The sequence below is a fragment of the Stenella coeruleoalba genome, assembly GCF_951394435.1.
Source record: "Stenella coeruleoalba genome assembly, chromosome: 9".
Classification (NCBI taxonomy): Eukaryota; Metazoa; Chordata; class Mammalia; order Artiodactyla; family Delphinidae; genus Stenella; species Stenella coeruleoalba.
In genome coordinates this window covers 29,760,578-29,775,798 of record NC_137155.1, presented here as the reverse complement: position 1 = coordinate 29,775,798, position 15,221 = coordinate 29,760,578, and the positions used below count along the sequence as shown (strand labels likewise).

Here is a 15,221-nt window from a genome sequence, read left to right as displayed (position 1 = left end):
GTACTGACACAAAAAGAGAAATATAGATCAATGGAACAGCATAGAAAGCCCACGCACCTAGGGTCAACTAATCTATGACAAAGGAGGCAAGGATATACAATGGAGAAAAGACACCCTCTTCAATAAGTGGTGCTGGGAAAACTGGACAGCTACATGTAAAAGAATGAAATTAGAACACTCCCTAATACCATACACAAAAATAAACTCAAAATAGATTAGAGACCTAAATGTAAGACCGGACACTATAAAACGCTTACAGGAAAACATGGCAGAACACTCTATGATATAAATCACAGCAAGATCTTTTCTGATTCACCTCCTAGAGTAATGGAAATAAACACAAAAATAAACAAATGGAACCTAATGAAACTTCAAAGCTTTTGCAAAGCAAACTACAAACAAGGTGAAAAGACAACCCTCAGAATGGGAGAAAATATGTGCAAACAAATCAACGGACAAAGGATTAATCTCCAAAATATATAAACAGCTCATGCAGCTCAATATTAAAAAAACCAAACAACCCAAACAAAAAAATGGGCAGAAGACCTAAATAGACATTTCTCCAAAGAAGACATACAGATGGCCAGGAAGCACATGAAAAGCTGCTCACCATCACTAATTATTAGAGAAATGCAAATCAAAACTACAATGAGGTATCACCTCACACCAGTCAGAATGGGCATCATCAGAAAATCTACAAACAACAAATGCTGGAGAGGGTGTTGAGAAAAGAGAACCCTCTTGCACTATTGGTGGGAATGTAAATTGATACAGCCACTATGGAGAACAGTATGGAGGTTCCTTAAAAAACTAAAAATAGAAGTACGACCCTGCAATCCCACTACTGGGCATATACCCAGAGAAAACCATAATTCAAAAAGACACATGCACCCCAATGTTCATTGCAGCACTATTTACAATAGCCAGGTCATAGAAGCAACCTAAATGCCCATTGATAGACAAATGGATAAAGAAGACGTGGTACACATATACAATGGAATATTACTCAGCTATAAAAAGGAACGAAATTGGGTCATTTGTAGAGTTGTGGATGGATCTAGAGACTGTCATACAGAGTGAAGTAAGTCAGAAAGAGAAAAACAAATATCGTGTATTAACGCATATATGTGGAACCTAGAAAAATGGTACAGATGAACCGGTTTGCAGGGCAGAAATTGAGACACAGACGTAGAGAACAAATGTATGGACACCAAGGGGGGAAAGTGGCGGTGGGGGTGGTGGTGGGATGAATTGGGAGATTGGGATTGACATGTATACACTGATATGTATAAAATGGATAACTAATAAGAACCTGCTGTATAAAATTAAATTAAATTTTAAAAAAAAGAACCCCCCCCAAATCTTTTTGAATCAGCAATTTGCCTTCTTTTTTCAAGTTTTATGCAAGTTAAGAACTCCCAACCATCATGTGTATTTTCCCCTTTATTTTTTTCTATACTTTAAATTCCTTGGTAAGGAGAAAAAAATACTTTTCATAGATCCATTTAGCAGCAGTCTGTAGACGATTGTCCACAGGCCAAAACCAACCAGTTGCCTGTTTCTGTAAATAAAGTTTTATTGAAACACAGAATAAAAAAGTTCCAACCATCTGGAATATATACTGTGAAACTCAAAAGTCTATTTTGGCAGTGTTTACCATTTTTTTAACTTTTGCTCAATGTAAAAATCAAAAAAAGGGAGAGAAGTATATTTTAAAATATTTTCCCCACCTCTACTGTCAAAATTTCTTTCAAAATAGAATTGTTAATCTAGGTACCTTAAGGCTGAGATAGTATATTATTAACATCTTGTCCTGCTATATAAGCAGACTGATGAGAGCAAGATTGCACAACATGAAAAATAACATTGAAGCACTATCTTCAAAAAAAAGGACAATTTTAAAAAATTTATTTAAAATTACAAAGTATTCAAACCAAGAAAATTTCTCATCTTAAAATATCTCATTTGACTTCTTATATGAAATAACTCCCAATTAAAATCATTTTAATAAAGAATACTTTCACTGTACACTTGGATCACATATCCCTTTGGAACCCAATTCTTCTTTACTCAATGACAAGTGAAAATATTCAAGTAATATATTTTAACATAGGTAAGTTATCTAGTAACTAGATAGACAATTCTACTACTGAAGTTATTAGATTTTTTTAAATTTGAAAGCTTTTTATTTGTTTTCAGTTTTTAAAGGTTATATTCTATTTATAATTATTATAAAATATTTGCTATCTCCCCCGTGTTGTACAATATATCCTTATAGATTATTTTATACCTAATAGTTTATACCTCTTAATCCCCTGCCCTTATATTGCCCCTCCTCCTCCCTTCTCTCTCCCCACTGGTAACCACTAGTTTGTTCTCTATATCTGTGAGTCTAAAGCTATTAGATGTTTAAAACTCTACTATCATTAGAGATTAGTCCCTAGGGTGACTGTTTAAAAATAAGTGAGGATGGTTCTTTAATTCACCTTCAACCTTATTTTGGAAATGTCCACTGCTATTATTCTTCACTAGTTAGGGAGAATTACCTCATTTGATAAACATGCCCACTACATACTAGATGCTGGGAATAAAACAGATGCTGAATAAACTATGATTCCTGGACTTGAGAAATGCACAATCTAATAGGAGACAAAAAGATAATTAGATTACAGCATAATGAGAGCCATATTTATTTAAAAGTATGTTTTAGGATGAGCGGGGATAAATGGTTCTAACACTACTGGAGAGGCAATAAAATTTAAATTTGCATTATATGTAATAAATCAAGGGTAACTGCCCAAAGGATAGAAACCAAATATATGAATAGTTGACCCTTGAACAACACAGGTTTGAACTGCAGAGGTCCACTTATACATGGACCATTTATTTCCCATAAATACATACTACAGTAGTGTATGATCCACGGTTGGGTGAATCTGTGGCTGCAGAATCACAAGTATGGAGGTCTGACTGCAAAGTTACACGTGGACTTTTGACTTGTGGAGGATCAGCATCGCAACCCCCACATTGTTCAAGGGTCCACTGTATAGAAAACAGAAAAGAATATATGACCAACAAGTTCATAGAGAGAAAAACTCTATGTGGAATAAATGAAATAATAAAAAATACTGATATATAACAAAACAAGAAGAGAGAAAAAGTGAACATAAATAGTAAAATGGTAGCCATAAACCCAAATGTAATAACATTAAATAGAGATGGGCTAAATACTCTAAATAAAACACTAGATAAAATGCAAAATTCAATTCTATCCTGCCTACAAGAGACACTTTACATTTAAGGACCCAGAAATACTGAAATTTAGGAATGGAAAAAGTAGAGACTTCCCTGGTGGTCCGGTGGGTAAGACTCCACGCTCCCAATGCAGGGGGCCCAGGTTGAATCCCTGGTTGGGAACTAGATCCTGAATGCATGCCGCAACCTAAGAAGTCCACATGCCACAATTAAAAGATCCCGCATACTGCAACTAAACATGCTGCAACGCAGACCTGGCGCAGCCTATATAAATAAATAAATATTAAGGGGAAAAAAAGAATGGAAAAAGTACATCATACAAATGCTAACAACAAGAAAGCTGTTTTAACTACGTTAATAGCAGGGAAAAAATAGACTCTAAGGTAGGAACAGTATTAGAGATAAAGAAGGACATTTCATGGTAACAAAGGAATGAAATCACTAGGAAGAGATCACAATTCTAAATCTGCACCCACCTAGTAATCGAGCAACAAAATACTTACAACAACAACAAAAAAATGACAGGGACTTCCCTGGTGGTCCACTGGCAAAGAATCCACCTTCCAAGGCAGGGGACCCAGGTTCCATCCCTGGTGGGGAACTAAGATCCCACATGCCGCGGGGCAACTAAGCCCACGTACCACAACTACTGAGCTCGTGTACCACAACTACTGAGCTCGTGTACCTCAACGAGAGAGCCCACATGCCGCAAATTACAGAGCCCATGCGCCCTAGAGCCCATGCGCCACAACTAAAGAGTGAAAAACCATATGCCGCAACTAGAGAGAAACCCGCATGCCACAACGAAGACCCAACACAGCCAAAGAAAAATAATAACAATAATAAAGAAAATAAATTTTTAAAAATATGACAGAACTAAGAGGAGAAAAAGACAAATCTACACTCACAGAGATAGACTTTAACACATCTCTCTTAATATCAGGCTAAGCACACAAACAGCTAGTAAGGATACAGAAGATATAAACACAATTAACATACTAGACCTAATTGGCATACATGCAATCAACAATGACAGCATACAGTCGTCCCTTGATAACTGTGGGGAATTGGTTCCAGGACCCCTGAGGATACCAAAATCCACAGATGCTCAAGTCCCTTAAAGTTGGACCTCCATATAGGCGGATGTGGAACCAGTGGATACAGAGGGCTGTTTATATTCTTTTCAAATGCATATAAAATATTTATCAAAATTAACCATATGTTGCATCATAAAAGCATAAATAAAAATTCAAAACTTTAAAATCTTTTAGAATATTCTCTGCACAGTGGAATTAAGTTAGAATTCAATAACTAAAAATAGAAAATCCTCAGCTGTCTGAAAATTAAACAATATCTTTTAAAATAACCCATGAGTCAAAAAAGAAATCCCAACAGAAAGTAGAAAACATTTTAAACTAATTAATAGTGAAGATACAAATTTTAAATCTTGTTTGCTATCTCAAAGCAATGTCAAACAAGGGAATGTGCAGTCTTAGAATGCATAGAACGGAAAGATGAAAAAGGCTGAAAAACAATGATTTAAACTCCCATCTCAAATTAGAAAAAGAAAATGAACTTTAAAAAAAGTGGAAGGAAGGAAATAAAGACAGGAAGAGGAATCAATAAATTAAGAAATATACAACAGAGGAAATTAACAAAGCCAAAGGCTGGTTCTCTGAAGATATTAATAAAATTTATATACTCCGAGTAAGAAAAAAAAACATGGGAAAAACAGAGATTACCAATATCAGGAGAGAAAAATGGAAAATGACTACAGATTTTTAAACAATAGAAAGATATTAAGAGGATATTAAGAAAAGTTTTAAGTTTAAATTTGATAACATACATGAAATCGGTGTATTCCTTGAAGAACTCGCTGAAACTGATAAAAGAAGAAACAGGAAATCTCAATTGTTCAGTATTAAATAAATTGAATCTGTTACTAAATGACTTCCCACAAAGACAATTTGCGGTTCAGATTTCTTCCCTGGTGAATTCTTCCAAAAGTTTAAGAAAGAAATAATATTAATCTTACACAAATTCTTCTACAGAACACAAAAGAACATTTCCCAACTTGTTTTGTAAGGTCAGATAATTTTAACGACAAACCGAGACAAGGAAACTATAAGAAAGAACAATCACAGACCAATCACTTTCATGAACAAATATGCAAAAATCCCAAATAAAATATCAACTCATTGAATGTAAATATATGTAAAAAAGATAATACAGCACAACCCAGTTTTTTTATTCCAGGGTAGTTTAGCATTAAAAAGTCAATCAATGTAATTCACTACATAAAAAGAAAAAAGGAGAGAAATCATACGTTCATCTTGATAGAAAAAATATTTGTTAACAGAGTATTCAGAATCCACTTATGATAAAAATTCTCAGCAATCTACAAGTAGAAGGGAACTAAAAAAAAACCTACTGCAAACATCCTACTTAAAGGTAAAACTATTAATGCTTTCTGTAATACTGTGGTCCTAGCCAGTGCAGTAAGACAAAAAAGAAAAGACATAAAGTTTAAAAAGGGAAGAAATAAAACAGGCACAAGACATGACAATGTACTCAGAATGCTAAAACAAATAAACAAACAAAAAACTGCAGAAAATCTATTAGATTTAATAAGTAAATCTGGTAAAATTGCTAGATTACAAGACCAGTATTTTAAAAGGTAAATTCCATGTCTATGTATCAGCAAAAAAGAAAGAAAATGAAAAGGTTGTTTTTTTTTTATAAATTTATTTATGTATTTTTGGCTGCGTTGGGTCTTCGTTGCTGCGCAGGGGCTTTTCTCTAGTTGCGGCAAGCGGAGGCTACTCTTTGTTGCGGTGCACAGGCTTCTCATTGCGGTGGCTTCTCTCGTTGCAGAGCAAGGGCTCTAGGCACGCAGGCTCTAGAGTGCGGACTCAGTAGTTGTGGCACACGGGCTTAGTTGCTCCGTGGCATGTGGGATCTTCCCGGACCAGGGATCAAACCCATGTGCCCTGCACGGTGCCACCAGGGAAGCCCAAAAAAGTTTTTAAACGATTTATTATAATAATACAGACATATCAAATATGGAAGGACAAATCTAAAAAGAGATATAATATGTATATGTTCAAAACTACAAAACATCTTCGAGAAAAATTTCAGAATAGTTAAATATATGAAGGGATGGATATAGTATATTCATGGATTGCATTTAAGTCTCATAAAAATGACAATTCCAAAAACTGATTTATAGGTTAAGTGCAATCTTAATAAAAATCCAGATTTTTTAATGGAAATTGACAAGCTGATTCTAAAATCTAGTTTGCAAAGCCCAAGAACAGACAATATTGAACAACAAAGCTGAAGAACTTACATTACCAAACATCAAGATATATTATAAAGTTATAGTTATTACGACAGTATGATATTAGCTCAAGGACAGACAAATAGACTAATGGAACACAAGAGGGAGTCCAGAACAGTCACCTGACTTCCGATAAATGTGACACTTGAGTGTAGTGGGGAAAGCATGGTCTTTTTAATAAATGGGAACAGGTCAAACTGATTTTCCTAAGGTAAATACTTAAATCAAGTATGGGTAGATTGTTGATATAAATGTAAAAAAGCAAAACAATAAATCTTTTAGAAGAAAATAGAATAATATTTGCATTACTGCCAATTTCAGGTCACAATAAGCAACTCATGAAGGAAAGTTATGGACTACTTTACAATTAGGAACTTCTATTCATAAAAATACACTGCAAAGAGAATGAAAAATCAAGCCACCAAATGGGAAAAGATGCTTGCCTTAAATATATCCAGCAAAAGACCCACATAGAACATACAAAGAGTTACATATCAGACAAACAAAACGTCAGATATTCCAGATGATAAACGACTTGAACTGGCACTTCACAAAAGAGACTCTCCAAATGGACAACAGACTTATGGAAAGGTGCTTAACTTCAATAGACATCAGGGAAATACAAAACTTCAAGGGTTGGTGAGCATGTAGAGCAACTGGAATTCTTATACAGTTGACCACTGAGCAACATGGATTTGAACTGCACAGGTCCACTTTTACGCAGATTTTTTTTCAATAAATACAGCACTACACAATCACCGGTTGGTAGAATCTGAGAATGCAGAACTACCGATACAAAGGGCCCACTGTATATGCAGATTTTTGACTGCGCTGAGGGTCAGCACCCCTAACCCCTGCATTGTTCAAGGGTCAACTGTACACTGCTCACTACTATGCAGACTGGTACCACGCCTTTGGAAAACTGTTATATCCACTGAAGCTGAACATATGCATGCCATATAACCCAGGAACTCCACTCATAAGTATATATCTGACAGAAATATGTACATATATTCACCAAAATACATATTCATGAATATTCAATTAGTAATAGTCAAAAAGTGAAAACAACTCGAATGTCCATTAGGCTGAATGGATAAACTGCGGTATATTCATACAATGGAAAAAGATACAGCAATGAAAATTAACAAACTACAGTTACGTGCAATAAAAAGGGTAACTCTCACACACATAATGTTGAGCAAAATAAGCTAAATAGAAAAAGGTACATGGACTTCGCTGGTGGCACAGTGTTTAAGAATCCGCCTGCCAATGCAGGGGACACGGGTTCGAGCCCTGGTCCGGGAAGATCCCACATGCCGCGGAGCAACTAAGCCCGTGCTCCACAACTACTAAGCCTGCTCTCTAGAGCTCGCGAGCCACAACTACTGAAGCCCGAGCACCTAGAGCCCATGCTCCGCGACAAGAGAAGCCACCGCAATGAGAAGCCCGCGCAAGGCAACAAAGAGTAGGCCCCACTCAACACAACTAGAGAAAACCCGCGTGCAGCGACAAAGACCCAACACATTCAAATTCAGAAAAAGGCAAAACTAAACAACTGTGTTGAGAGCTAGGAGAATGGTTACCCTTCATAGGAGTAGTATGAAAGAAGGCAAGGAAGAGGTTTCTGGGGATTTGGGTAATACTCTCTTTTATTATTATTATTACATTCCCATAACTTCTTTATCTTAAAACTGGAAGTTTGTGCCTTTTGACCACCTTCACCCTTCTGTTAACCTTCCACCCCCTGCCTCTTGCAACCACCAATCTGTTCTCTGTATCTATGAGTATGATTTTTTTAAGATTCCACATATAAGTGAGATCATACAGTATTTGTCCTTCTCTGACTTACTTCACTTAGCATACCACCCTCAAGGTCTATCCATGCTGTGGCAAATGGCAGGATTTCCGTCTTTTTTATGGCTGAGTAATATGCCATTGTGTATCTATGTACCACATCTTCTTTATGCATTCATCTATCGATGGACACTTAGGTTGCTTCCATGTCTTGACTACTGGAAATAATGCTGCAATGAACATGCGGGTGCAGATATCTTTCTGACATAGTGATTTCATTTCCTCTGGGTAATGCTCTTTTCCTTGACCTGGGTGCTGGTTACAATGTTGTGTTCTCTTTGCAAAAACAATTCATTATACACCTATGCTGTGTGTACTTTTCTGTATGCATATAAGTCAATAAAAATTGACTTATATGCATACAGAAAAATTGTAGCTAGAAATGAGACTAAATACTGATACATCACTATGATGCTCTACACGTGTTTTAGAGGTTGGCCACAGATTTAACACTAAGACTTCTAATAGCTGTATGAGAAAAAGAGAAGTTGTCAGTTACACATTCATGCCCAGTAGATATAAATAAATCAACTACCTAAAGCTACAATTCTTGGCACTAAAAAAAGACAGATATTTCTCATAAAAATCTTCACAAAAGAAGATACTTTTTGACATAATAAACAATGTTCTTGACAACAATTTCAAGAAGATCCTCTGTAATTGCTTCTTCTGCTAACCCTCAATGTAGGCTGATGGAATCTTATCAATGCACGAGAGGGGCAAAAGCAACTGGGATAGGAGAGAGCAAAGCAATGCAGTCCACATACTCAACTGCTCTCTGATGATCTGGACTGATCCAGAGATACATTTTATAAACCTGTAAGACTGAATATAACACTGGATAAGCTTCACATATCTCCCCCCTCAATATTATATCTCTCGCCTGACTTCTGACATTTATCAGTCAGCAGTGAAGATAATACCCTCTAATAAACATGTAGGGGAGAGCTATTCTCTGTTGTCAGTTGAATATGAACCCAGTTAAGCTAGGGGAAGAGATAATGACCTTCTGTGAATGCTGAGAACCCTACCTCCGACTGGTAAGATGATCATCCTACCTCTGTTGTGAAAACCTACTACTAGGGCTCTAAGAATCTTTAGAAATGATACTGAATCTGCTCCGAAGCAATACAGTTCAGGTAATGTTGCTCAAAGTCCCAACCCAAAGTTCTACTATGTAAAGCATGACTAAAAGAGCTTTAGCCAAAAATATAATCACGAGAGGCAAGGTATGAACAGTCTTAAAAGGGCATTCTCAAGCAAATATCAATAGTAACAAGGAAAGTAAGTCACTGAATTTAAAGTTATTTAGAGGTTTATACCACCAATAATACTCAGTAATATTTCACATATTTGCAAAGCCTCCACCCTGCTTAAACACAGGAATAGATCATTTTTTTCCCGATTATTCAGCAACCAGAATGTTAAGAAGTTCAGAGTGCTAAAGCTCACTCACTGAACTCAGGCCTCTCAGTGACTTTTTTTTTTTTTTAACAAAAAAATAAATAAAATTACTTCTCTGTTTTCCTAGTTCACAACCAATTATAATGAGCAAGTCAGGATGAGAAGCACAAAGAAAAAAGCTGGTAGAAACAGGCAGAGTTGCAAGAAATAACAGCTAACTTGGTAGGAGGAGACAGTAAATGCAAAAACAGACCAAGAACTCCAAACACACAATCTTCTGAGGCCATGTAGCAAACAGCTCTATGCCTCAAGAGTCTCCAAGGGCAACCACTACACAGGGTATATTCACGGAAACAGATCCAGAGTAAAGTCACTGATAAGGATTATATTATACTACGTAGAGTTTTTTTAAATAAGGTAGGGAAATGTATAATCCTTTTTTTTTTTAATGTTTATTTATTTATTTGGTTGCTCCAGGTCTTAGTTGTGGTAGGCTGGCTCCTTTGGTCCAGTTCGCTGGCTCCTTAGTTGTGGCATGCAAACTCTCAGTTGTGACATGCATGTGGGATCTAGTTCCCTGACCAGGGATCAAACCCAGGCCCCCTGCACTGGGAGCGTGGAGCCTCATCCACTGTGCCACCATGGAAGTCCCTGCATAATCCTTTTTTAAAAGGAGTTCATCCAAAATGTTTAAAATATTCTTTATTGTAGTTTAAATCGGAACACTTAATTTATAAGCTTCAGTTATACGGAAGATTGCGCCCCACAATAAATGCTGAGTAAAGCACTGCAGTTGATAGGAGAATTTTAACTCAAACATCAGTTACATGAAAAATATGAGCATCTCATTTCCCAAAAACACTGAGAAAATGAGGTGCTACTGTTATTTAAATTACCATTCATGTTGTGAAATAATATCTTGACCTATAGAAAACTAAGAACTATGTACATGTTATTAAAAGTACTTTAATTTTGAAAATCATCACTGGTCTCCACTGTGCTTAGCTCATCATACTACCTCCTTCAATCTCTCATTAATCCTTTCCATGCACAAGACGGGAAACTTATGACTTTGTGTGGGGAGTTTCTCTTAAAGAACTGGTTTGAACATTTAACAAATGTTATTTTAAAATATTTATCCATGTATATTTAAATGTTTATCTTAATAATTTATTTTTCATAAACTGATGTTAACCCACAGAAAGAGAATTTATATTTTAATTCTCCTTGTCACCAGAACTAAAATCAAAGGAATATGTACGTTTTTCAATAACCTATGAAGCTTAAAAATGATAGAAAAAAATGAGTAGTACCTGATTTTCTATGGATGAAAAATGAAGGTTAAAAAAAATCCTGAAGGACTTTAACAATTTAATTTTTCTAAATGGTAGAGAATATGCAGGGAAAATACTAGTTGGTACACAGAACTAAAGTCAGTCTATGAATATTTTGGAGTTGAGTGTGGAACATTTAGAGATCTCAAATGACCTACTTTCTCTCCACCACAATCTGTGAAAAATATGATAAGGAGTACTTATTTGCTGAGAGAAGTACTATGTGTTTTTAGTCTATAATATATAAATGTTCATGAAAAAATACAACTGATGAAATAATTACATACAGAATCACAATGAACCAAAATTCAATTCCTGACTATCCCACCTAACAAAATAACTCACTTCCAAAGTTTAAACTGTAATAATAGTGTTCTTATATAAGGTGTTTTTAAACTGAAAAAATTGTGTAGTTACATAATAAGGTTGTAAACCTAAACTGAGAGTACAGTATGCCTAAATTGTTTAAGGGGTAATGAAAATCATTACTGTTATAAGTATTAATACATATGATAGAATGATAGTCAGGGGGTGGGGGGAGTTTGTTTTGGTTTGGTTTGGCTTTCTATACTGTTCCATTTTTCCAGAATATCAGCAGAGAGTCACAATACGGAAGGCACAATTCAAAATGTTTTTGTTTACAGAAAAAAATGCACATGCCTCATCCAGCTACCATTAAACGTATGTCTACCATTACCCTGATCATGTTTGCAGAAATTCAAAACCAAATATAAACTCATTCTGCTTGAAGACTATTATTAGTTTCAGGGCTATCATTGAAGATTACCAATGATCTAGTCCAAGTTTATTTTACAGATGAGAAAACTAGAAAATGGGCTTATTAAAGGACACACAATTAATGACAAAGTAAACTTAGAACTCAATTATATGTCCACTAAACCAGCTTCTTCCCAACTTAAATACCAAATCACGTCTGATCTGCTACATAAAAATTTTTAAATAAATTCATTAAGGGACATGGGTGAGATACCCAGGGTTTGGTTAACTCTGAAAGTGAAAACCGACAGAAATGCATAAATACTGATTTGCTCATTTTGCTGAATTTAGGTGGGGATACTTAAAACATCCAAATGGCCTACAGTGACTTTTTTCCAAAATACAGAAGGCTTTTAGACAAAGCCTATCAAATACATCCCATTACTACACAAGGATAATAATTTATATGCACCATCAACTATCTGGACGTGAAGAACAGTGTTTGTAGTATTATCCACATAAATAAATACACAAGTTGAAATCTAAGCCAGAAATTGAAATTTATTTTAGCTACAATACTAAACTTACATGTAAACTGTAACTAAAGTCAGCACTTATACTCACTTCAGAGTAGAGAATAAGAATTAAGCAAATAAACGTAACAAAAATACAGCTAGCCCAGACAACAGTCCACACAAATCAGTGTGATGTGACTGAAATTTCTTAAAACATAACTTAATATGTATCTTAAATAAGGTTGAGGTACAAGTCCCTTTCTTCTCCTGAACTGCCTCTGATGCCGTGACAAAAATGGAGATGCAAAGGGAATAGTACCCTCCACTGATAATTTTTTTCTCATCTGTTTTTATTCTGTCTTAAAAAATGAGTGGAGCATAAAACCTCTTCCCATATACTGTGTTTTACCCCAAATCTTCAACATCCACCATTCCAAAGATGGCCACACTGATTCAGAGCAATGTATGTCAGCCCAGGTGTTTAAAGTTTTAGGTTGAAACATTTGGTTAATTAACACCATGCTGCAAACACTCAAAATCACTTCAGCTGCCACTACTACAAAACAAAACTCCCCAAAACAAAAACTGTTACCCTCCACTGGATTTACTCATACAATAAATATTTACTGAGTGTCAGATGCTATGGTAGGAAGAATGAAAGAAAAAAGAAAACTGAGCAAAAAGCAGACATGGTCGCTGCCCTGTGAAGCTTAACACTTATGGAGCCTTTATGAAATACATCACCCCAAGAATCAGTGTATATGTTGGGGTCTGCTTGAAAACGTCCTCTTTTTAAAAAATAATTCTTTTTAATACCTGTAAAGGTAAGAAAATTAGCCTTGCTTACTGTTCTATTTACCTAATTTTTAGAAATTTGCTTAGATGTAAAAAAAATTTCATACAACCTATCTTCCTCCAAAGGTTGCATGCTAGACAGCACAAATGGTAAATTCAACAGATTCCATATTAATATTTTACTGTTTATAACTCCAAGTGCCATATAAGTCAGTAAGGCAGGTCTTCCTGCTAGATGGGCAAACAGCTGTAATAGTCTAAGGTAAAAAAACAAAAAAATCACTTGTTATTTTGAAAGTTTGAATATATATTTGAAAGTTATTGAATATAGTCCTCGTATAAATACCTATATTCTGCTTAAGATGCTAGACATTATTTACACAAGGAAAAGAAAAAAATACAGATATAAATTGCAAAGGAGGAAAAGGTCTCATCATTCTCTCATCTTACAAGATTTGCGACAGCTGATGAAGAGGGATTTGATGGAACAACGTAATTTTACAGCAACTTAATGGTTTAAAGAAGTTCCTAAGGAATGAATGCTTAGGACTTCAATATTTTTAATACCCAGAAACAAGACTTAAAGAAAATGTCAGCATGTTAAAAGTTAGTTATTTCTGAATACTGGGCTGGCTGAAAGTCATTACGCCTCTTATGTTTCTACATTTTCTAAAGTAAGGGAATACTACAATTACAGTTAGAAAACAACTAAAGAAAGGCAGATCTTGAAATAAATCACTGACTAGGTATCCTCGACAGTCCCACTCTTGCTTTCAACTGCAGAAACAGCACTAACACTGCAATTTAGAGTGGAGAGGACACGGACGGAGATACACACACACACACACACACACACACACACACACACACACACATACACTTAGCTAGCATGTAGTAGGCACTTAATATTTGTGGCACGAAAGGACAATATATATGTAAACAAGCCAAAACACAAACAAAACGCACTCCGATTCTGAGGCAATACAGTAAACAATCACAGTAAAGATTACTTTACTAAAAGCTGCCCAACAGCTTAACGCGCACTAAATGAAAGAGCTCTTTTTCCCTGCCCTCCTCTTTTACTCAGGCACTAGATTGCACATTCGAAACAAATCCTCCCCCAGCCCCGCCCCAAGCCCTACCCTCAGCTGCTCCCAGCACTGAAATTGATGGAAAGTCCGGGGCCTTGGCGGTACCCAGACCGGCCCCCCTCTGGACGCTCTGCGCTACGGACACACCCGGCGCAGTAGCGGCCGGGGCTACAGCCCGTTATCTCCGGGACCCCCAGGGACTCGCGCTCGCCCCAACCCTGAGCCCGCGGCGCCGGCGGCCCCCCTCTTCTCTCCCAAGCGGCGGACCGCTCCGTACCTGCACACCGTGATCAGGTTCCTCCTCTCCACCGCGGCGTTGCGGGCGCTCAGGCTCTTCCTGCCGCCGCCGCCGCCCCCGCCGCGGCTCCCGCCCAGGCCCCCCAGGCTCCGGGAGGCCATGGCGGGCTGACCCCCGCGCCCCTTTTGTCTCGTGCGACCCCGCCCGCTGCCCACACCTGCTTCCCCGGGCTCTCGCTCTGCTTGCGGCCGTGGGGCCGCGGGAGGGTGGAAGGGAAGGAGGGGGGAACGGAAGGAGGGTGTGGAGGACGGTGGGGGATTCGCACCCGGGGACTAGTGGCTGGCGCTCCGCGCCAGAGCTCCACACACACACACACACACACACACCACACACACGCACGCACACCACACACACGCACGCACCACCCCCGCCCTTGCGCGCGCCGCCAGCCGCCGGGAGGCGCGTGCAGGCCGGCGTCAGCAGCTCCCCTACTTCCCCCAGGGACCTCGGCGGCCGCGCAGGCGCGTGCCCGCCGGCCCCGCAGGCCCAACCACCCGCGCTCGGCCGCCACTGGCTCCCCAGCTGCGGGCACCGCAGACAGCCACGGGCCTCACGCGCGCAGCCCCGCCCTCCCTGCCTCTATCGGGCCAACGCCGCCCCAGCTGGAGCCAATCG

General features: G+C 37.8%; 1 protein-coding gene across 7 annotated transcripts in view; it reads right to left on the bottom strand.

Moving 5' to 3' along the window:
* RUNDC3B (RUN domain containing 3B) overlaps positions 1-14,918 on the bottom strand; it is a 147,743-nt gene extending 132,825 nt beyond the window's left edge. For 6 of the 7 annotated variants that reach the window (XR_013829877.1, XM_079932197.1, XM_079932199.1 and 3 more), the window contains exon 1: positions 14,586-14,918. Coding sequence is in view for 6 of the 7 variants with exons in the window: in XM_079932197.1 (XP_079788323.1) it covers positions 14,586-14,707 (122 nt within the window). In the remaining variant the exon portion in view is untranslated. The remainder of the gene's footprint in view (positions 1-14,585) is intronic. The other variant, XM_079932201.1, reaches the window with a different exon arrangement.
* Between the last annotated feature and the right edge of the window lie 303 nt (positions 14,919-15,221).